The sequence below is a fragment of the Centroberyx gerrardi genome, chromosome 10 (genome assembly GCF_048128805.1).
Source record: "Centroberyx gerrardi isolate f3 chromosome 10, fCenGer3.hap1.cur.20231027, whole genome shotgun sequence".
In the NCBI taxonomy this organism is placed as follows: Eukaryota; Metazoa; Chordata; class Actinopteri; order Beryciformes; family Berycidae; genus Centroberyx; species Centroberyx gerrardi.
The window spans coordinates 27,155,284-27,178,315 of NC_136006.1; the positions used below are offsets into that span (position 1 = coordinate 27,155,284).

The window sequence follows — 23,032 nt, forward strand, 5'->3', positions numbered from 1 at the left end:
GATGAAAAGCAGATGAAATAATGGGCAACACATACACACACACACACACACAGTATAAACAGGTATAAAAAGCAGTCTGTGTTCAACGGTGTCGCCAAGTGACCCTCAGCACAACCCAAAAGGCTCCACCATTCCCTAATGCTTTCCCACCCGCACGCTGCACTCCGACACACGCAACGCAACACGCTAACACGGCGTGTGACGTGACAGAGATGAAGACGGCGGTTACAGGAGTGTAATTGACTCCTTCCTTCTCCTCCTGCTGGCACATTGCCCAGGACGGTTAATGTATTTCCCAAGGCCTCCGTCTCCCGGATATGAATAATGCACGGCCGCATGCTTCATAATACATATGACAACATGCAAACACATGCGGGCCCGGCTTTCATTAACAGTAAATGCTTGATTTGCATAGTCACTGGGTGTGTGGTTGGTGGCCCGGGGGGGGGGGGGGGGGGGGGGCTCAGCAACGGTTAAATCCTGTTGTTGATTGTTTGGTGGGTAGAGAAAACAGCGTCTTAATTAGTTCGTTCACACAGCTAGCGCCCGTGCCTCCAAACTTACCCCCCCCCCCCCCCCACCCGCCCGACTTGTCCCGAGAGCCGCTCCAAACGCCTCTAAACAGGCGCGCAGCTTCAAAAACCGCAGTGCTCCTCGGTACCGGGCTGCGTGACCGTTGGAGGAGAATAATAAGAAATTGAGGAAGGCAGAACAAATGTACGCAGCCAATTATTTCAACGGTAAGTGCCCGTTCCGTTTTTTTTTATTTTTTTTTTTAATTGCAGTGTGGGGATGAATTTGATTAAGTCTGGGAGGCAAATATCAAACCGGTGTTCAGGAAAAAAAAAAGCCGTATTAATGGTTTTGTGAGAGTGAATTAATGTGTGTTGTGTGGATTGCTTAATGAAGAAGGTAGGACAGTGTGAGCAGAAACACTTAGCTAGCCGGTTGATTTGCTCCTGTGTTGTTAATACCGCGTTATCAAATATCCCCCCTGGTGTTTATACTGTTACTGAGGCAGATGTGTGTTAAACTACTACCATCATCACATACACACACTCACACAGATACACAAAATCTCTCAGTCCCAAACACACACACATTTGATAGACAGGCAGATAGATAGCTAGAAAGAGACAGAAAGGCAGGCAGAGAGAAATTCAGAAGGACACTTGAACAGTCAGAAAAGCAGACAGACAGGCATTGAAACAGACAGGCAGAGCGGCTTTTTCCTTTCCACTTGTATTGAGAAGGGGGATTTCAGAGTCGGTCTCTACTGTACTGTCTCATTGACTCAGAGAGCTTCGACTTGGTTTCGGCTCAGTGCTGCTTCCAGCTCAGGGGAACAGAGGGCAGAGACTCTGCGAGAGGATGAGGATGCATTCTGGGTCAATAAGACTAAATTCTGGGGCAGGGCTGCTGTTGTACCCCAGAGTGGAGGGCTGAAGTTGTTGCAAGGCTGCACTCAACAGACAGACTGGCAGAGATGCCAAAATAAGAAATGAACTCCCACACACACACACACACACAGGAGACTGTCAGAAGAAAAAGTGGGTGTATATGCATGCTCAATACACACACACATATGGCTCAGGCATACCAGGCTAGGCAGTAATGAGTCCCTCATTACTTTACCTGCCTTGAGCATCAATTAATTTACCAGTTTGCTTTACCAGTAGACTTGTGACTGGAAGGCTGCTGATTCACATCTCCAGAGCGGCTGGGGGAAATGTGGGTGGGTGAAAGTGAATGAATAACTCTCTCCCTTTCCTCAGTAACTTATGTGGAGGAGCCCTTGAGCAAGGCACTGGTCCCATGCATCTGCTCAGTAGCCAACAGTAGAAGACTGTTGAGAAACCGAGAAAATGAGCGAAACTGTACAAATGTCAAGCAGGGTGTTGCCGGAAAAGAGCAAGATGCTCGGTTGACTTTCGCTGGATGAATAAAGGTTAACACACACACACACACACACACAGACACACACACACAACAGCTCCCTCTCCAACTATTGATCCAGCAGGAGAGGATAAAAAGATTTTCAGTCAATGGTTTCACGGTGAAGCTGAAATAGACAAACTAAAAAAAAGACAAGAAAAGATACTAAGAAGATTCTATTCTGGCCCCGACTGTCTCTCTTGTGCTACTTCCCACACAATAGAGGAGTGAATGAATGAATGAATGAATTCATTAATTAATTATTGTTGGAAGAATGGATGGATGGATGATAGAATAATGAATGAATAAATGTGTAAATGTTGGATGGCCACATAGATGATGGGTGAATGTGTGTTGGGAAAATGAATGAATGAATGATTGTTGGAAGAATGGATGGATGGATGATAGAACAATGAATGAATGTGTACATTTTGGATGGACAGATAAATGATGGGTGTATGTGTGATGGGAAAATGAATGAATGAATAAATGAATGAATGGATAGATGGATGGATGAATGAATGACTGAGTAATTGTTGGAAGAATGGATGGATTGATGATACAATAATGAATGAATGAATGAATGAGTACATTTTGGATGGACAGATAAATGATGAGTGAATGTGTGATGGGGAAATGAATGAATGAATGACTGAATAAGTAGAAAGAAAGAAAGAAAGAAAGAAAGAAAGAAAGAAAGAAAGAAAGAAAGAAAGAAAGAAAGAAAGAAAGAGACAGAGAGACAGACAGAATGTGTAAAAGCCGGATGGACAGATAGATGATGGGTGAATGTGTGATGGGAACATGAATGAATGAATGGATGAATGAATGACTTGAGTAATTGTTGGAAGAATAGATGACGGGTGATTAGAAAGAATAGATTAGAAAGAAAGAAAGCGAGCAAGAAAGACAGAAAGAAGAAAGAAAGACAGAAAGACAGACAGAATGTGTAAATGTCAGCTTGATAGCTAGATGATGGGTGAATGTGTGATGGGAACATGAATAACTGATGAATGACTGAATAAGTAACTGTTGGGTGGAAGGATAGATGATGAGTGAAGAAAGAAAGAAAGAAAGAAAGAAAGAAAGAAAGAAAAACAAACAGAGAGCCAGACAGACAGAATGTGTAAATGTCAGACTGACAGCTAGATGATGGGTGAGTGTGCGATGGGGAAATGAATGAACCCTAACCCTTTGCATTGCCGATACAAAAACCACACAACACATGTGACAATAAGCTCCACCACAGGAGACACCGTGCTGTGTGGGTTTGCAGACGGCGCTGACGCGTCGCCACACAGCGCCGCGTCAATCACTGCCGGCGCTCTGGCAGCCGTTTGCTCTCCGTGTCGCTCGGCCGCCGACGGGAGACGGCAGGACAGCAAATCTCTGCCTCTCCTCTACAAATAGGTGATCTCCCCTCCCATCCATCATCCGCCGCCGCCGCGCAGTCCCGTCCCCCCGCCCCCCAGTCCTGCAGGAGGTGCTGGTGGATCCGTGTGTGTGTGTGTGTGTGTGTGTGTGTGTGTGCAGGTTCGCGAGAGAGAAAAAGAGGTAAAGTGTATGTGTGTGCGGAGATAGGCTTGAGTGATCACTGAAAGAGACACGTCGAAAGGCGTGTGTGTGTGTGTGTGTGTGTGTGTGTGTGTGTGTGCTTGCATGCATATGAGAGAGCAAGAAAGAGATAAAGTGTGTGTGTACATCTGTGTGAAAGAGAGAAAAGGGGAGAAAGTTTGTTTGGTTGTGTCTGTGTGTGCATGCATGTATGTGAAAGAGAAAAAGCGGGATAGTGCAAGTGTGTGAGTGTGTGTGTGTGTGTGTGTGCATGTATATGATAAAAAGAAGAAAAAGAGAGAAAGTGCGTGACGACCTGCAAAATGTTTGGAAGATTTTCCTCATCTCTCTATCTTTGTGAGGAGATCTGGCCCTCATAAGGATAGAACTGCAAGAACACACACACACACACACACACGTGCAAAGCATGCATATACCTATTACAAGTAGAGTATTTCAGCCCAACAGCCATGTCACATTTTGCCAAAGCATCACATTAACCAATGAATAGCGTTATGTAACTGCCGCGGCGTGGAGTGGATCTCGGCGCGCGTTCGTCAAGAAGCTCATCAACTCCCTGACCTCTTCTCCTGTAAGGTCAGCGGACGGGCCGCCTCCCACGGGAACGCCGTGCCATTTTAACGCCGTTAGCGCATTCCCCGGGCGAAATGGCGGTGCCCGGCGCCCATTCAAATGTAATTGCGCTTTTATGTGTTTAACTATTGACCTGAAAAGAACAACTGCATTAACTCAACTACATAAAAGCGCTTTACGAGAGGTTCACCGGAGGGACGACAGCGCTGGGACTCGGCTGTCTCTGAATGCGCCGCGGTCAGGAGCGGCAGCGTGGGCAGTGTGCGTGTGGAGTGTGCGTGTGTGTGTGTGTGTGTGTAGGGGTGTGGGGAGGGGGGGTAGACGACTGCAGGATGGAGACAGCGACAGGAAGAAATAAAGACAGAGAGAAAGAGGTAGAAAAGCAAAGTGATGAATTGGCAAAGGTTTACGGAGAGCGAGATGAGTGAGACTAAGATGGAAGAGAAAAAGGAGGATATCAGAGAGAAAGAACAGAGCGAGTGTTTTCTTCGTGTATGTGCATGTGTGTGTCTGTGTGCGTGCGCATAAGAGTGTGTGGGGATGTGGAAACAACACATTAAACACACATTTGATTTTAACATGGTGACGCTGACATTCACGGCTGAGCAGCCGTGGCAGCATCCGGCGTCACGTGCACGGCTTCACGTGCACGGCGTCACGTGCACACCGTCACGTGCACGCCGTCACATGCGCCCTGTGTGATTATCGTGCACAAAACAACCTCTCCCATCTCAATGCTAAGACCTCTGAATTCAAAACCCGATAAGAGAGCAGTCTTTGCTCAGCCTCAGCCTCACCAAGGACTGTTTTCCGATGCGAAAGAAGCGTTTTATTTTATTTTTTTCTTCCTGCGTGGCTGTAGCCTGTAGCGGGTTTGGGTGAAAAACAAGTGGCAGGCCCCCCTGTGAAGGCAGTTGAGAACAAATGACATTGGGAATAAATAAAAGACGGCGGTTGAAAAGACATAAATCTCACCGGGAGTGCAGTAAGGGCCGCTGATAAAATAGTAACAGCAAATGGAAAAGGAGGTGGCAGGAGAAATGGCTGTCTTTTTGGGGACAGAGGGAGAAATCATTGCCTGGACGCGTATACGGGAAAAATTGAGTTGGGACAAGGGTGTAAAAAACGGTGTTAGGTAAAGAAACGAGCCGTAGAACACTGGAAAACAGCAAATCATTTCGGTCTGAAATCTGGAATAGCTACCGGTCAGATTGAACCAGCTGCAACATGTCGACTCGGAACATTATCTAATCTAAAACTAATTGAAATCAAAATCCACGCATCTCATAATACAACAAATAAGCACTATTTCTAGTTGTGTCTTTTATCTACATTTGGCATTCTGCCAGTGGTGTATTTCCAGAGGGGATGTCAATAAATTTCAATAATAATAATAATGATAATAGGGGCTTCCGCAGTTTAGCAGCCCCTGATGGCAAAAGCACAATTACCTTTTAGTATTCTTATTCAAATTCATATTCAAATATTCAGTTTAATTACAGCTAATAGCCGAAATTGAAGCTCAAAACATTATTTTTGGTTTATGTTTAGATCTAACATTCAACTGATATGGGGTTTGGAGGCAAACACCACCACTGATATTTTTGGATTGGAGCTGCCAATAGCCAACCAATATTCAATATCTATGAATTTGACCAAAAACTTCAAAAAAATTAAAGATTCAGTGATTCCCCAGATATGGACAACACTGACAGGCCAATATCCAGCCAATATCTTTTTAATAAAAGGACAATATCGGCCCAATATATTGGCAAAACCGATATATCGGTCTAACTCTAGTGGTATGTACTGTCTTGTTTATCCTTGGTGTCGGCTTGAAGGAGAAATGTTAGTGTGGAGATGTTTGTTGAGCTACAGCAGGTGACATGGGGGCGTCGGCCACGGCCCCCCCATCCCCCCCCCCCCCCCCCCACGAATGCGCGCCTCTCCTCCACCGAGGTAATTGCGTTTAAGGGCTGCTGATTAAATTTGGCCCATCCCTCACGCAATTGTTTCCTATGAGTCTTTATGAAAAATGGCCCAGATTTAGGGATTATGGAATTACACCAGAGCAGGGCGAAGCATCTGCTTAAAGACGAGAGGAAGAAAAATAAAATCATAACAAAATGGTGAAGGGGGAGGTGAGGGGGATGGGGTGAGGGGGATGGGGTGGGGGGTGGGGGGCACCCTTGCTTATTTCCAACTTAAGCTGTGATAAAACCCTAGTAATCTGAGCCTTATGGATGAGAAGGAGGAGGAGGAGAAATCAGACTACAATAACTACAGATAAGACAAATCTGTGAGGGAGAAAGAAAGAAACAAAGCCAGAAATGAAGAAAGAGACAAAGGAAGAAAGGAAAGGACTATCATGTGGACAATCAAATGAGCGATTAGAAGAGAGTGAAAGGACCTTCAATGGCTGCTGCTGAGGGCCACTTAGCTTATCAAGGCTGATGTGTGATCAGCCTGCCAGCTGAATTAAAATGAGCCACACTCTCTGGAATGGACAGAGAAAACAAAACAGGGGCTGAGAGGGACCGAGAGAGAGGGAGAGAGAGAGAGAGAGAGGGAGGGGAAGACAGAGAGAGCATATCATACCACAAGCATACCAAGTGTGTTGGCTTTACCACAGAGGAAGCTGGCTACAGTCAGGGCATGGTTTGCTAAGGCAACAACACGTCACTGAGGCCCTGTTTGCTCAGGCCAGCTGAGAGACTTTCAATAACACACGACAGGCCATGCCATTCACTTTATTCACACAGCAGTCGTGTTTGATTTCGGGCTTTACTCGGGGTGGGAAAGTCTACCCCAGGGATAGGCAACCGTGTGCCATGGAGGGCTGAGAATCTGCAGGTTTTCATTTCAGCCAAAAGCCTACAGCAGGTGGTTTCACTGATTAGCACGCCTTCAGCCAGAGAGGAGGAACTGACCAGTGAAATCAGCTGGTGTAGTCTTCGGTTGGAAGGAAAACCTGCAGACTCGCAGCACTCCATGGCATACGGTTGCCTACCTGCTCTACCCAGAGGACAGTGAAGCAGATGGAAACTGAAGCTGAACTAAACTGGTCTTTGGACAAAAGATTATCCTTCAATATCATCAAGACATGAGAAGGAGACCAAGTCACCCACAAAGGTCTATATCAAAGGCTGTTAGCAGTAAGCTACTTATTTACATTATTTTTTAGCTCCAAGCCAACTAGCTCTAATTGTGTAAGCTGAAGCCAACTAGCTTTAACATTAGCAGTTTCAGCTGGCTAAAGTCACAAAGACACAATTAGACTTCCAAAGAAGAAGCCCCAGCAAGTATATGGAACATCATGTTGGCATATTACTACTAGATAAAGGCTGCTAATGACCTGGATTGGATATAAATATCATGTTAACAACATGAGGTAGCAATGTTAGCTAATAGCTAACATTAGCTAACATTTTGGATAGGTGAACCACTGGAGTGAGCAGGACTTATCTTAAACATCATGGATGTTCCAGCTGGATTCAACTCTCAACAATATAAAAGGATAATTTTGGTGTAAGCCTATATTTTTGCTGGACCGTGGAGCGGGACCATCCAATACTAGTATTTGTCTCTAACTGACTGACTCCCAATTGTTTAAACGCGCATGCGCGACTTTCCATACATAGGCTCGCTGAGGCGCACTCCATTTTCTGCCACAGCAGCTGTTTTAGAGCACAGGGCATTTCCCAAGAGCCTGAAAATTTTGCCCTATGTCTCACTGACTTTCAGTAGGGAGGAAGGATCTTCTGGAACCTACACGAAAAGAGGGTCCAGTACCATTTATGGGTCAAATAGTTGAATTCGCCCCAACTAGGCTTGCCAAGTTTAACTTGTATTTTTGTCCAAAGACTGGTTGAATTTGCCTCTGTTTTCTTCTGCTTCACTGTCTTCCAGATAAGGCTTCTCACCCTGAGTATGATGTAATTCAAATATGGCCACAACAGGGAGGGCCAAGCTAGATGCGGACAAGAATAGTCTGGAAATGTACCTATGGACTAAATGCATTCAGGTCACACCCATGCTTCCCACCCCAACTTCTGTGTATGGTTAAATTAAAGGGTCAGCCTGGTTGCCACATTAGCAGAGTGGAAAATGTAATATAACATTATCAAAAGGGGACGGCCTGGTAGATGTGGTGGCAGTTGGCACGGGAAGAGCTTCAAAAAGGAGTACTGATGGGAGCCAGATCTTTGTAGCATCATAACAAATAAAAGGTGCCATGGAGAAGTGGCAGCAGCCAGGGAACGCTCTTTATGTTTAGCTGGTGAAGTCATGCCTGGCGTTGCGTACAGTAACATCCACCGCTGCTCCATGGGAGCCCGGGATGAACAGAGCGGTCCTTTTCATGTCCCATTACCCACGGCCGCCCCCACCAACGCCTGCTCCACTTACCCAAGGCCTCGGCCCAGCGGGCAAAAAATAAGCATATTAATTATTAAGCTGCCAGGGGAGAGATGAGGGGAGGAGTCGGAGACGGGGTGGGTGATGTGTGTGTTTGTGCGGTTGAGTGTGGGGAGGGGGGTGGGGTGGGGGGGGGTGATTAAGTTTGTTTCAGGAACATGGACTGCTTCATTCAAACTCAAGGAGAGCAAGCCTCAATAGTGCATGGCCATTTAAAGCGTCTGTGATCTAGAATCTTTTTTTAGGACACTCCAGACAACTGAGCACCAATGAACACACACTGTAATTAATAGTAATGTAATAAATATTTTGGCAGGGATGAATACTGGTTGTTTTGGAGGATCAAAACCTTGGACAACTGGGTAAAGTGTGACACTTGCCATACCTACGCCTAAGCATCTAATAATTTATCACAGTGAGTCATTGTTCCACTTGTCCCCTAAAATTCAGTTGATATAAGCAGGTTTGAAGTTTTGTTGGCAAATGATATTAGATGCAGGGGGGCCATATATTAAATTTTAGTGAATTGATGCCCCTGATCAAAACTGTGACAGTCTCTCTTACCGCTGTATCATATTCTTTTTTACAGTCACGTTAAACACCTCACTTCTTCAACAGTGGAACCTTTCATCATTCAAAGTCTGCAGGTGTCCATTTAAAGCCTCATAACAAAGTTGATAAAAAGTGACATTTTCCTCAGTGGCCTTTGAGACCAAGTGGGCTGCCAGTCAACTTCTATTTTATTTGCTCTGCCACTCATTTTGCTGCTCCTCTGAGCGGGGTGCAGGGTGTCTCTGACATCAAAGACCTGTCTGAAACACAGTCTGGCCTTCAGAATCACAGTAAGCACTGCCTGCCAGGGCTGCATAGCCATACACTGACACAGTGAAACCACGATGACAGCAGCTGATCTGAATTCACTGTTGAAAATGACAATCATAGCGAGTGTGTGTTTTGATTTTCTATTCAGACTTATGAGAGACTTGGCAAAAATAGAGAGGGGAGCGTGTAGATGTTGGAGATCAAGGAAAGGATTCAAGCTCAATAAATTCCAAAGGGCAAAAGGGCCAATGAAGCCTTTTGTGTGTGTGTGTGTGTGTGTGTGTGTGTGTGTGTGTGTGTGTGTGTGTGCGTGCGCGTGTGTATCCAGTTCATATGTCATCTGCAATATTTTGAGGACAAGAGCCGGGTGCATGGTGTGTGCTGCTGCAAAGCCATGTTGACAGTGCTAACAGCATGAGTTATCAAACAAGCTCACATTCTGTGCAGACCTGCGGTGCATTCATGGCAATTACTTTCACAGTGGAAATATTTTATCATTTTCATTCAATGTAGGGCTTTTTTGTACAGGCTTTACAACAACAAATGCTCGATGTGGGACGGTTATGCATACAGCAACTAGTTTTATAGCTAACTACAATTCTTTGCAAGCTACAGCTAGCTAGCCAAATGATTTCTAAACACATTGGAACAGTGCAAACATCATCTATAATCCATGTCAGACATGGTTGTGAATTGTGGTCAAAGGTCCTAGATTTTGGTGGATAAGATATGTGTGGGTAAGATAGCAGTAGGCTAGCAGTAGCAGTAGTACATTAGTAGCAGTAGTAGTACTTTAGTAGCAGAAGGCTAGCAGTAGCAGTAGTACATTAGTAGCAGTAGTAGTACTTTAGTAGCAGAAGGCTAGCAGTAGCAGTAGTACATTAGTAGCAGTAGTAGTACTTTAGTAGCAGAAGGCTAGCAGTAGCAGTAGTACATTAGTAGCAGTAGTAGTACTTTAGTAGCAGAAGGCTAGCAGTAGCAGTAGTACATTAGTAGCAGTAGTAGTACTTTAGTAGCAGAAGGCTAGCAGTAGCAGTAGTACATTAGTAGCAGTAGTAGTACTTTAGTAGCAGAAGGCTAGCAGTAGCAGTAGTACATTAGTAGCAGTAGTAGTACTTTAGTAGCAGAAGGCTAGCAGTAGCAGTAGTACATCAGCAGTAGTAGTAGTAGTAGTATAGCAGCAGTAGTAGTACTACTTGTAGTATCCATGCCACCATTTTGTTTATTTTATTTCTTTAATTGGTAGCTATCTTTTAACACATTTCATTTTAAAATTGTAACATTTCAGAAGATAGGACTCGGTATAGTGTAATGGAATGAAACACTATTTTTGAGAGTGATGGACAGACCACTGCATTGCACTAGCATAGCCTTAAGAGAAGGCTTAATTAATCAGTTTCTATAGATGCTTAACCTTCTTTTTAAGAGGGGGCTTGATTAGCGTTCATTAGGATAAGCTTCTAAAAACTGTGAACATTCCCTTTAAGGCATGATCCATCATCAATCAGCCGTCCTCTGCCCCCTTACTCCCCCTAACATCTCACACATTCCCCCCATCCAAAGGCTTGTGGCGTGGCTGCAATAATTGGCTCGGCCCTCTGAGTATTGCGCTAACATCTCTGTGGGCCCTCTATATAGAAATGGAATGTTAGAAGCTTGGCACAGCCTGTACAGTGGAGCGGCCCTGTTTGTTTTCCGCCAACCTGGAGCAGATTGCAAGCAAACACAGACTTCAGACATGGTCAAGTGGTTGGGGAAAAACATGATATTTTATGCAACATATGGAGCAAAGTACATCACCGGCACACATACTCAAGCAGACGCACACACACACACACACCGACACCCTCCAGCCAAATGCCAGAACAACAGGGTACAATTCAGCAGAGGTTTCAACTAAGTGAATAGAGTCCTACTGGTCTCTGAACCAGTTTTACATCTACATCATGGCAGCTCTTAGCCTCATCTAAACCATAGCCCGGGGGGATGGGAATGTGGGAGAAAGAGAGAGAGAGAGAGAGAGAGAGAGAGAGAGAGAGAGAGGCCTGTGTTTTGATTATTAATTGACATTAAAATTCCTCGCACGCCCGCTTTAACTTTTAATGAGGTGAAAGTCAGCTCTCACTTCCAGACGCTGGAGACATTCAGTTTGGAAGGTAAAACTGTTAGCGGAGGGGTACGTAGGCATGTTTAGGCAAGATTCTGGATTCTGGTTGGCAAAAAGGTGAGGCGGAGGTGAGAGAGGAAGACTCGGGTTGGGTGATGTTTCTAATCAGCAAGGATAGTGAGAGTCTTTGTAGGCCGGTCCCTGCAGCAATCGTGAGCCAGGGCAATGTGAATTATTCAGTGGACAATGAACCCAGTGCTCGGCTTTACTCTGCACACACAGACAAACACGCATGAATCCAAGCGCAATTGCACGGATGTATGCAAGTGCGCAAACACATGAATGCACACACAAACACGCTTGCAAGCATAAACATACTAGCACAAACACACATAAGCATGGTCCAAAAAATGCATGTAAAAAAAAAAGCACAAACAAGTACAGAAATGGGTAAATACACACATCTCGTTAGAAGTACTGTTCATTAACTAAAATGGGGGTGAGTGCTACTTTATTTCTGAACAATTTCTGAAACCACTCTGTTCCATAGCACCTCTATAACGTCCGAGCATCCAGTGTTTTCCTCACATGCATTCGAAATGTCAAAGACCAGAGGTGTTGGTGAAGAAGGCCCCTAGCTGTCTCTTGGGCAAGTGGCTTCAGCAAAACATTTTCTGGTTTACTTCCATTTCCGGGGAAAATTGGATGATAGCTCTGTAATTGCATGACATGTCATAGGAATAGCATGCTAGGAAAACAGGGCAGCTTTTAACTCAACAGAAACAATTATGGGCCATCGCATGCAGCCGTCATCTGTGTGCCCCAACTTTGGTATTAAACCCCCTGTGTTTCAGGATCAAAGAGCAGTCGAGATGCGTTATCTGCTTCCCTCTTATTTTTAATCAATGGCATGAAGAAGTAGGTATTGAAAGTATGCTATAAGGCACTTTCTACTGGTTGGAGCAAAGCCAGGAGATGTGTTTTCATCCTTCCCTTTCTTAATTCATAATTATCATAATATGGAATCCGGGCTCCACCACAGGGCGTCTATCCAGGACTGTTAGGCTGCTTTAATAGTATGAGCAGCAGCCGCTCCATTTGATCTTAGTGTAATTATTATCTACCTCCCACTTCTCCACATGCCATCAAAAAAAGTCTTGATTTTTTAAAGGACATTTTCTTTTTTTCTTTTTGGTTTCCCACCCTATTTTTCATTCCGCACAATGGTTTTATTAAAAGCTACTTGGTCTCATAGGTTTCTGCTGTGTCAGGGTGGTTCCAAAGGCTTGTCTGGCAGTGTTTTAGGGAAAAACATGTCATAGACATACTGTAAGGTGATATTATTACATATTGTGCCTAATGGTTGTTTAAACTCAAGTCTTGTAACACTAATGGGAAAAGAGAGTCTGGTCAGACACAGGGGACTTTTGAAAAACTTTAATGTGCTGCAGATCCAGAGTCCAATAAATTAATATATGCAACACACACACACACAAACACACAAACACACACAGATATGTTTTTAATTGGCAAGGACCCATGTACTGATTTTGTATTATTATTTTTCTTTTCTCAGGGCAGGTTGTGCTGTTGTTGTCCATTAATATTTCATAAAGCACTGTTATTTTCTGCTTATGAAATCTCAAACATAGCATTATTAAACAGTGGAGAACAAAAAAAAAATAAAAAAAATAACAGCAGGAAAAGGCAACACTGCACCCAGAAGGCCGTGTTGTGACCGACATGGTTGGATGGACCTGCGCCGGAAAAACACAGTGAATAAAAACCCCCCAAAACAGGATCTTTGAGCCTGAAACAATGTCTGCAGACCTGGGTTATGACTTTGTCTTTTGTTTTTTGACATGTAATAAAATATGGGAGGAAACATTACTCTTCATCCAGGTTAGCCAAAAGTCTGAAAATACCAAGCATGTAACTGAAAGCATGCAAATACATGGTGTAGCACCTTGTTAGCTTCATTCAGTTACAGTGGCACAAAGATAAACCCACAGCTAATAGAAACTTTTTAAGAAATGCGGCCCTGCTGTTCCCCTGCCCCGAAAGACCGGCTATCTACTCTAATAGTGTCACTATCGCTATCGCACAGTGGCATTACAGCGCAATCAATTAACACCGACCGTCACTGATGGCCCGTTCCGGACTTCAGTTTAACATGTGCCTCCTCACGATCCACGTTAGGGCTCGCAAATGTGACAATATGAATGTTGTCCTTCAAAAAGAAAGTCCCTCTTGCCCCCTTCCTGGAGCGCTGAAATATTGAGTGTGACACGGGAGTAATTGCATGGGAAGTAATCAATTAGACACACAATTGGAGGAGACCTGAGGTCTGCGGGCTGCCAGGCGAGAGGCTCGACTGAATGCCGGCGACGTGCGCAGAACCAATCTCGCCTGCCTCCTGTGGGGGGGATCACTCTTTCTTTTCTCCTTGTAGTTAGACAGTGAATGGAAGTCTGGGGGATCCTATCAGGAGGAAGCAGCAATTTTATGCCCTCCCCCCCCCGTGCCCTCTTGTCTTGGGGGGAAGACACTGACTCGCTGCGTCCTTCCCTTTCACCTTGTCCCGCCCCGTCCCTGGCTCCCCTGCGCGCCGCCGGCGGCGCCACGAGACGCCGAACAGCACGCGCCGGTCGGGAGTTAATGTACGATCATCGAGATTTTCCCCTTGAACAAATGCGACGGGCTACGGAGAATACGCCTGCCGACTCCCGGCGGGAGATCGCATGCGCTCAAGCGGGCGTCGCGCACGGCGGGTGTAGTACAAGCCGGCGCAGGCGTTACGTCGCACGCGTCTCCGCAAAAGGCAGCGGCGCGAAAAATCGAGACAACCGACTGATAGATGTGGAGAGACCGAAAGCCAGAGAGAGAGAGAGAGAGAGAGAGACAGAGAGAGAGAGAGGGGCAAAGAGAGCGAAGAAAAGACAGAAAATGGGATAGATAAAGAGAGAGCAGATGGGCCATGAAAGAGTGGATATCGCCTTGGCGTAAGACGCAGGCTTGTGTACATGCGTGCGACGAGAGAGGATCATTCAGCAGATGGGGCCTCAGATTGGATGCTTCGTTTTGGACAGACGCGGTACAGGCGCCGGGCGGTTAGAAAAATGGATCAACAACACCAAACAAATCGAAAAAAAATGAGACAGGATGAAATGAGAAAAAGGGAGAGTGGGGGGGGGTGGGGTGGGGGGGGGGGGGGTGTTAAATCGGAACGCTCATCTGTGTTGTGCTCCTTATTGAGGCTGTTATTATTTTGCCGGGGCAGCAGGCTGTAATTACCATGCGAAAGCACAGAGGCTGCCCGGGGTTCACGCGACTCCAGACGGGAAGCTGGGAAACTGTTTGCATAGGCGGGAAACGGCGCGCCGCTGGTCGCCGCGGCGTCAAAAAATAGACGGCGGGAGCGTCGGAAATGTCAGGAAGCGGCTGCGTTTAACCTTTTTTTGACACTCGGCTGCGGGGAGAGAGAGGTAGAAATTAGCACTCGTTTGGAGTTTTTTTGCCTCTGCTTTCTCTTGGCAGAGATCAGGAGGTTAAGTGATGACGTGGAGGTGATCAGGTTGGACGGAAGACAGAGAAAGGAGGATAGAAACACAGGCGCTCTGACTGCATCACACACACACACACACACACACACACACACACAATCCTTCAAAATTCCCTTATTTCAGGTAAGAATGCACTTTTTTCATATTCACTTCTACAGGCACACACACTTTCCCCTGCTTCATCTAAGACAGTGTTTTATGTTTCATGTTCACACACACACACTTACACTAGGTAAGAGTGTGTTTTACTTTTCAAATTCACTTCTACACACACTTGCGCACACACAAACACACACATAGACACATACAAACACACGCCATCCCTCAACTTTTCCCAACTTCTGATAACTGTGCTTCATATTCACTTGCACACACACACACACACGCTATCCCCCTAACTTTCCACTCTTAGGCTAAGAGTCTTTTACGTTTCATATTCACTTCTTTACACCCATGCACACACACGCACACACACACGCACGCACACACACACACACACACACACACACACACACCATCCCTCAACTTTTTCCCAGCTTGAGCTCTCAGAGTGCGCCTCGTGTTTCATATTCATGAGGATAACTAAGCTAAGCTTGATTGAAAGGTGCATCGAAGGGAGTCCTATCCCTGCTCTGCCACAGACCCAACCCCCACCCACCCCCCTGCCCCACCCCTCCCCCTCAAAACCCAGAGAGTCCATTCACAGCTCCCAGAGAGCGCTCCGGAAGAAATCAATAAGTGCAATATCGCAATATATTAGCGGCAAAATTGACTTCATCCCGGGGAATTTCGACCCGAGCTCGAGCGCGGGCGGGTCCCGGCGCTGAAAGGGTCTCAGTGTGCGCCTCCTCTCCATTAGCCCCTTATGTAGTTAATAAGCTTTATCCTCGTATATGTGTCGCTAATGGATTGTATTGATCGTTTTAACATGTCTCCCGGGAGCCGCTGGCGGAGAAACGATGGACTAATATGACAGCGACATCAAAGGCCTCGGAATGGATGAGACGGCCGGCCTTGGGAGCCGCTGGAGCACTCTGAAGGAGGGGAAGGGTGCTGATCTGTGCTGCGTGATGTGCAGAGGTGGATCCGTCCCGGCGCCGCGGCCTCATTTCCTCCCTCGGCGGCGCGCGCTGATGATGATGACAACTGCAACAGAACAAACTGGGACACAACTGACTTGTCTCTGGCCCATCCAGGCCATCTGGGCTACAAGACGGTGATGTGAGACAGCCTCCGTGTGTCTGGGTCCCTCTTGAATAAAGCTACATTTCTATTCTACTTGATTTTATTCCACACTATTCTGTTCTGCTCTGCTCTGCTCGATTCCACTCTGATCTAATGTATGGTTTTCCATTCTAATTTACTATATTCTATTCCATTCTACGCAATTTTACTTCATTGGATTCCACACTATTCTATTCTGCTCTGCTCTGTTCTACTGTATTGTTTTCTATTCTAATTTACTCTATTCTACTCAACTGTACTCTATTCTGCTCTACTTCACTGTACTGTACTGCACTCTGTTCTACTGGAATGTGTTCTACTCTATTCTATTCCACTCGACTCCACTCTACTTTATTGTATTCTACTCTGCTCTATTGTACTCTACTCCATTCCACTTTCTATTCTGTTCTATTCTACTCTGCTCTATTTTATTCTATTGTATTCTATTCTATTCTTCTCTACTCTGCCCTATTCTATTCTGTTCTGCTTTATTGTGATGGACTCCACTCTGTTATACTCTACTGTACTCTATTCTGCTCTACTTCGCTGCACTGTTCTATTCTATTGTATTCGATTATATTCTACTTCATTATATTCTACTCTGTTCTGCTCTACTCCACTGCACTGTACTGTACTATATTCTATTCTACTCTCTTCTACTGTATTCTATTCTACCCTACTCCAGTCTACTCTAATCCACTGTACTTTATTCTATTCTACTCCGCTCTATCCTACTGTACTCTGCTCTATTCTACTCTACTGTATTCTATTCTGCTCTGCTCTATTCTATTCTACTCCTGTGCTGGATTCCACTCTATTCTACTGTACTGTACTCTTTTTCTGTTCTACTCAACTGCATTGTACTGTACTCTATTCTATTCTACTTTGTTCTATTCTACTCTAATCTAGTCTATTCTTCTCTACTCTGCTTCGTACTCTACTGTACTCTATTTGTCTCTACTTCACTCTATTGTACTGCACGCCACTCTTTTCTATTCTGTTCAATTCTGTTGGACTTGTTAGCAGGAGTGAGAGACAGTGGGGTGAGAGCGAGCGAGTGAGCGAGCGAGGCAGTGATGAAGTAGAGCGGATTCAGGCCATGGCTGCTCTGCACAACTTCCCTTTCACTTCGTGGCTCCGGGCCACGGATGGCACTTCAAACAGCAGCCTGACTCTCGCCGCGTCCAGCCTCGGCTCCCCCGGCGCTGGCCTCAACTTGGCACCACAATGAAAAGGACCGGCTTGGCAAAAAAAAAAAAAAAAGCTGGTGGTGGTGGACAAATGCAATTCCCAGAGTATAGCGCGACATACCAGAAGGAATGCGAGATGGAACATAACACGGCAGAACATGGCTGCACATCCAGCGGCGGACGGCTGTGTTGTTCCTCTCCACTCTGGGGGATCACCAGGAAGAAACAGTTGGAAGAGAACAATGAGAGAGATCTGAATTATTTAGAAAGAGGGTTTGGAAAAGGGGGGGAGACACAAACTCGCTGCCATGCTTCCTCCCTACAAAGCGCGGCGAATATATTCGAGTCTCCCGGTATAGACGGTATTCTTGACACATCCAGCACAAAGTGATGACACCGTCTTTCTTATGTTGCCTGCTCGATGTTTCCTTGTCATCGCTGGAGTCATGCTTTGCATATTGCTTCCAATGCGCCGCTGAGTGGAAACAAGTTCATGTGCGCGAGAAACAGCCTCCGTGCGCCTGCAGTACAGTGTGTTGGCGCTGGTAGCTTAGCCTGATAGAGAAATGTGCAGCGAAAGCCAATGCTAAACACACTTCACTGGCGTCCCTCATCGCTGGTGACATGCATGGCGTTCTATTGCGCTAACTGTTAAATCGTTAAACCCACCGACGCTTGTGTGTAGAAGGCTGAGGTAACGGGGAAAACATAATTTCTGTTATGATTGCACCAGAGGAAGAAAAAAAAAAAGAGAAAACATTAGCAGGGTTTTCACCATGGGCAGGGCCAAAAGGGCAGACCAAAGGGCAGACCAGGACTCACCGATATCACTGCTCTCATTATTATTCACCAACACACAAATTATTTGCTGCTCTCTGTGTTTATCACTGACAAAGAAGATCTGTGAGGTGGGCTTTAGCTTCAGAATGAACAAGTAATGCCTCTGATCTCGTGTTGTACCCCACTTAGCCCTGCGGTGGAAAAGCTCTACATCTTATTTGCAAGTCAAGAGCTTCGTCTCCGGCTGACCTCGGGGTCACGGTGCCCGGAGGAAACCCAGAAGAGTAAGGTTGCACTCTTCATAAAGAAGCAGGGCCGCCCACGCAGAAAACGTGTTTTGCTACTTAGTATTTATCGGCGCTCACGCTCACTCCCTCCTCTAACTTGTGAAGAAACGGGCTCGGCTTGAATGCTGAGCGGGGTGAGAATCAGACGAGAATACTTTGCGCACAAGGGTGAGCGATGGATGGAAATGACAGAGGAGATAAAAGCGCTTCACAGCTCGGCGAGACGGCATCAGATCCGTGTGAGAGGCTAAATTATCATTACAGTAACAGTCGTACTTAGGCTAGGCCTATTTTGGTCCCATGTGTGGGTAAAAGAGCGATTAAGATCTCAAATTTGCCTTAAACCAGGAGGAAGCAACTACAATGTCCAATTATCACTTGTGCATTAAACTCCTCTCTTTGCAAGTATATTTCGCAAGCATATATTTTCTGTGTGTGTGTGTGTGCATACATTTGCCTGGAAGCGGTCCCTGAATCACTTGCCATTTGTTGGTATTTTCTCAGTAATTCCAGGTATATCCTCACCAGCTTATAGTTGGATATAGTCAAAGCGACATTGACTTATTGTTGCCAATAGCATCCTTTCAGAAACAAAGGGTGGGACAACTCTGCGTGGGTAAAGCAGAACTATTGACGGCTTAACAGCTAAGACTCACTGGTAAGTCAAGGAAGATCTGATCGCTGCCGAATTCAATTTGAACAACACCCTTTATTGTCTTCGCCGACTCCAAGGATAGCAATTTGAGGCAGAATAATGAAGTGAGTGAAGTGAGTAATGAAGTTTCAGGGAGAGAATCTGTGAAGCATTCATTTAAACCCCCCCCCCCCTTTAGCTGTTAACTACCTCTCGGTAAAGTCAATAAAAAGTTCCAGAAATAGCTTTCAAAATATCAGAACATTTGCTTCTGACCATCACGTCCTGTTCCCTCGTAACCAGGCCCACATCGCCGCGCTGATTGCAGTCATTTTCTGACTCAACTGCGGGTTGAAAAATGTCAGAGCTTCATAAAAGATTGAGAACAGAGATACCCCCTAATTGATTCTGGGAAGTTTTGTCAATACTCATGCTGAGCAATGTGCTTCGCTATCAAAGCAAAACGATGAGGTTTTTAACACAGCGTACAGCAATACTGTATGCTCGGTACTGCGAGGAGACCAAGAACCAATGTCAGAACTGCCTTTTGTAGCCGGAGATAGAGAGAGGGAACTGGGGCGATTCATCCACTTCAAACATCCGCACAAGGAGAAGACTTATTTGTCTGGAATTAGCATAACACCATGTTTAAGTGCGTTACTTGTCAGCTGCAGACTTGACAACCTGACTGACAGAAAACATCAGATGATAAGTGGAGGATGATAGACTGGGGTGAGAATCTCAAGCAGCTTCCACTCAACAAGCACCTGTTTACAGATCCATCAGCAACCTGGCCAGGAGAGCACAGATCAGTTCAGCATGGATTGGCTTGCTCAAAAGGTGTGAAGATACTCAACAAACACCCCAAAGACAAACACCTACAGACAAAGGTCAATAACCAAACACCGACAGGCAAATTTCAGACGTTCACCTGTGAGGTTTTTCAGTCCCAACTGGCGCAGGCCGAAGTTGCCGTCGCGCCGGTAGTTGAGGAAGACGGCGAGGGAGTAGCGGTCCTCGTACAGCTTGGTCCCTCGGATAATCCTCAGGTTCTCCAGCGGCAGGTAGTCGAACTGGTTCAGGGCCACCAGCACGTACCCCGTTACCTCCCGGATAGACTGCGGAGAGAAGGAGTGGCGAGAAGAGTCAGTGTGCAATTCAGCTGCAAATCGTGTTGACCGCTGTCAAGCTAAGGGAAATGGGCAGCGATGCTGAATAAATAATAACACGGTAGGGAAGCTAATCTGCTCTTCTGGGATTGTTATTGTTCTGTAGAAAATGTAATTCATTTTGTCCCCCTTCTGCTTTGGTAATGTATGGAATAGCTGTGTCACGCCAATAAAGCATCCATTGAATTGAACTGATTAGAGAGCGTGAGGGCAGAGAGAGACACAGACAGAGAATGCAGCAGAGAAGAAAGAAAGAAAAAGAAAGAAAATCACAGACACATATTAGATCATTGACAGCATCCATCATCAAGGTCACATTCAAGACATTCAACCATGTCAGTCAGTTGTTCCGGAGCATCTGAGCAAGGAGAATTCGCTCCAGGGCTCGCAACCTCGCCGCAAAACTTGGCACGGGGTTCAGCGCTCGAGTCCGGGGCCCGGCCCGGGGTGACTGAGCCACAAGGACAGCCATCGCTTCACACTTTAAATGTCATTTAGGAGGGGATATAACGACTGTTGAGACTTTGGCGAGCGGCCACCCGGTCGGAGCCGCCGCCGCGTGAATCAAAGTGACAGGCCGTGTCCTCTTCCCCCCGTCATCCGCCATCGTGGTGGCTGTCATTAGCAGACAGGCGGACGGAGAAGTCTTTCCACGCCGGCCCGCTGATGCTGATAATCAACAGGCCTGTGTGTGAAGTGCCGTCACAGCTGATGCACTGAGCTGAAATAAGTCCTAAGGAGGGCCCTGGCGGCGTTGCCATGGCGGCTGACAGCTGTCAGAGGACATGGCCATCAGCTACCAGTAAGTAAGAAGCAGTCACAGCTCCGTCATCATTACCCCACTGATTACCATTAATAGTCACGGATGGACCGGTCTGGTCTGTCCGTGTGCATTTGCGTGGATGGGTGGAGATTCATATTGTGTGTGTGTGTGTGTGCATGTGTTAACCTGTTTAGAAACTGACAAACTAGTTGGGAAAGGAGATCAGTTAGCTACTTTGTGTAGGTAAAAAAACAATATTCTAACATTTAGAGAAGGGTATGGGTGGGTACTGAAGAGCAGACATCGATGCATTATTGCTATGCATGCATGTCCATTTGTCTATGTCATATGTGTGCATGCATTACTGCACAATATGTAGTGGTTCTTTGTGTGTATGCATGTGTGTGTACATCTGTGCCATTGATGTGCGTCTATTCCATAACCTCTCACAGGGCGAGAGACGAGCCTGGGCCAGCGGCGTGCCATCACACACTTCCATCGTTTTTTGATTAGCCAAGAACAGCGGTCTGTTGGATGACTCACACTGTAACACCCTGCTGGGGTTTAGAAGGTCTGCCTCACCCTCCAATACGACCACGGAGCTCCAAGGCTGGGTAGGCGAGTGACCCTGCTATAACGTGCCCACCTCCCCACCTGCAAGAACCCTTTCTTGCTACCACACCAAGCATCTTACTTATTTAGCAACCTCCACAAACAGGGGAAATAATAAAGGGAAGGGGGAACAAGGAGGGAGAATAAAAGTGTGGAAGATGGTACACAGCATTGTCTGCAAAGTACTCCAGCTAATTTAATTTAGGCATATACTAGCTCATATTTAATTCAGGGGGCTCGCTTCATGGGTGCTTTTTTTAACCTTTTCTAAGCCTTTTTATTCCCCACACTTGCTCGCCTGCTAGTTTGTTATTTTCAAGCCACCAAATCGATACTTTCCAAAGTGCAGCCTGTGCAGAGGGAAACCGAGCGAGGGAGGGAGAAGATGGCAGGTACACACTGTTCTTCTTTTCTCCCCAGATTGTTTGTTCAATAATGAACCGCGTGGAAAAAAAGGGAAACAACTTGTAGTGTTTACAGTCCCTTGCTGAGCTAATGGGCAAACCTGCCCCTCGTGGTCACTTTCATTAAACACCGATCAACAAAACAAGCACACCCCACCACTGGTGCAGGCCAACTACACAGTGTGCCCACTTCAGGGAGACAGACACCTGGAGAAAAATGATGCACAGGCATTAACACACATGCAAACCCCTATGGGAATAGTGTTGAAAACTCATATTCAAAAGTGATGGTAATAACTTGAGCCCACACTTGTGTTATGGATATGTTACTGGTTATGATAAAACCATGACTGGCTTTGCAATGGCACATTTCATCTTCATGTGTGCCAGCACTAAACGTTATACTGAGTCATTTGCATGACCTCCTCTATTTAGCTACAGCACAATTAGACCAGTAAATTACCTGCTAAATATAACAACATGACCCGATGTTGTCCTGGTTTTCTCCTAGCAAAAATAGCCCCTCCACCTTCTTGGTCTAGGTGTAATGGGACAATGGTGACAGTGAATCTACCTTCTCATGCTCAAACCAAAGTTTTAATGCTCTCCGTCCTTATTTTCCATTCTAATTCAGGCTTTGTTTATGTCGTCTCCCACGGTGAGATAGATGTTGCAGTGCTATCAACCCAGATTCAAACAGGCATGTGCAATGCCTCAATCAGCCCTTTTTGCATTTCCTTCGCAGAATCAGAGAAGTGTACAGTATTATTTTGATAACTGGTGTTGCTTGGATAGAAGAATGCTAGACTTTTTTAACACATGTGGAATGAACTGCATAACCCCCCCCCCCCCCCCACATGCCTCCAGAGAGATCAGTGTGTCAAAGTCCCAGAAAGAGTGAACGAAAGAGAGAGAGAGAGAGAGAGAGAGAGAGAGAGAGAGAGAGAGCCAGATTCACTAGATTAACAGGGATTTCTC

General features: G+C 45.9%; 1 protein-coding gene across 2 annotated transcripts in view; it reads right to left on the reverse strand.

Moving 5' to 3' along the window:
* Positions 1–23,032, reverse strand: part of erbb4b (erb-b2 receptor tyrosine kinase 4b) — a 336,220-nt gene that overhangs the window by 121,854 nt on the left and 191,334 nt on the right. For both annotated transcript variants that reach the window (XM_078286220.1, XM_071923131.2), the window contains exon 3: positions 20,038–20,224. In XM_078286220.1, coding sequence (XP_078142346.1) covers positions 20,038–20,224 — 187 coding nt within the window. The remainder of the gene's footprint in view (positions 1–20,037; positions 20,225–23,032) is intronic.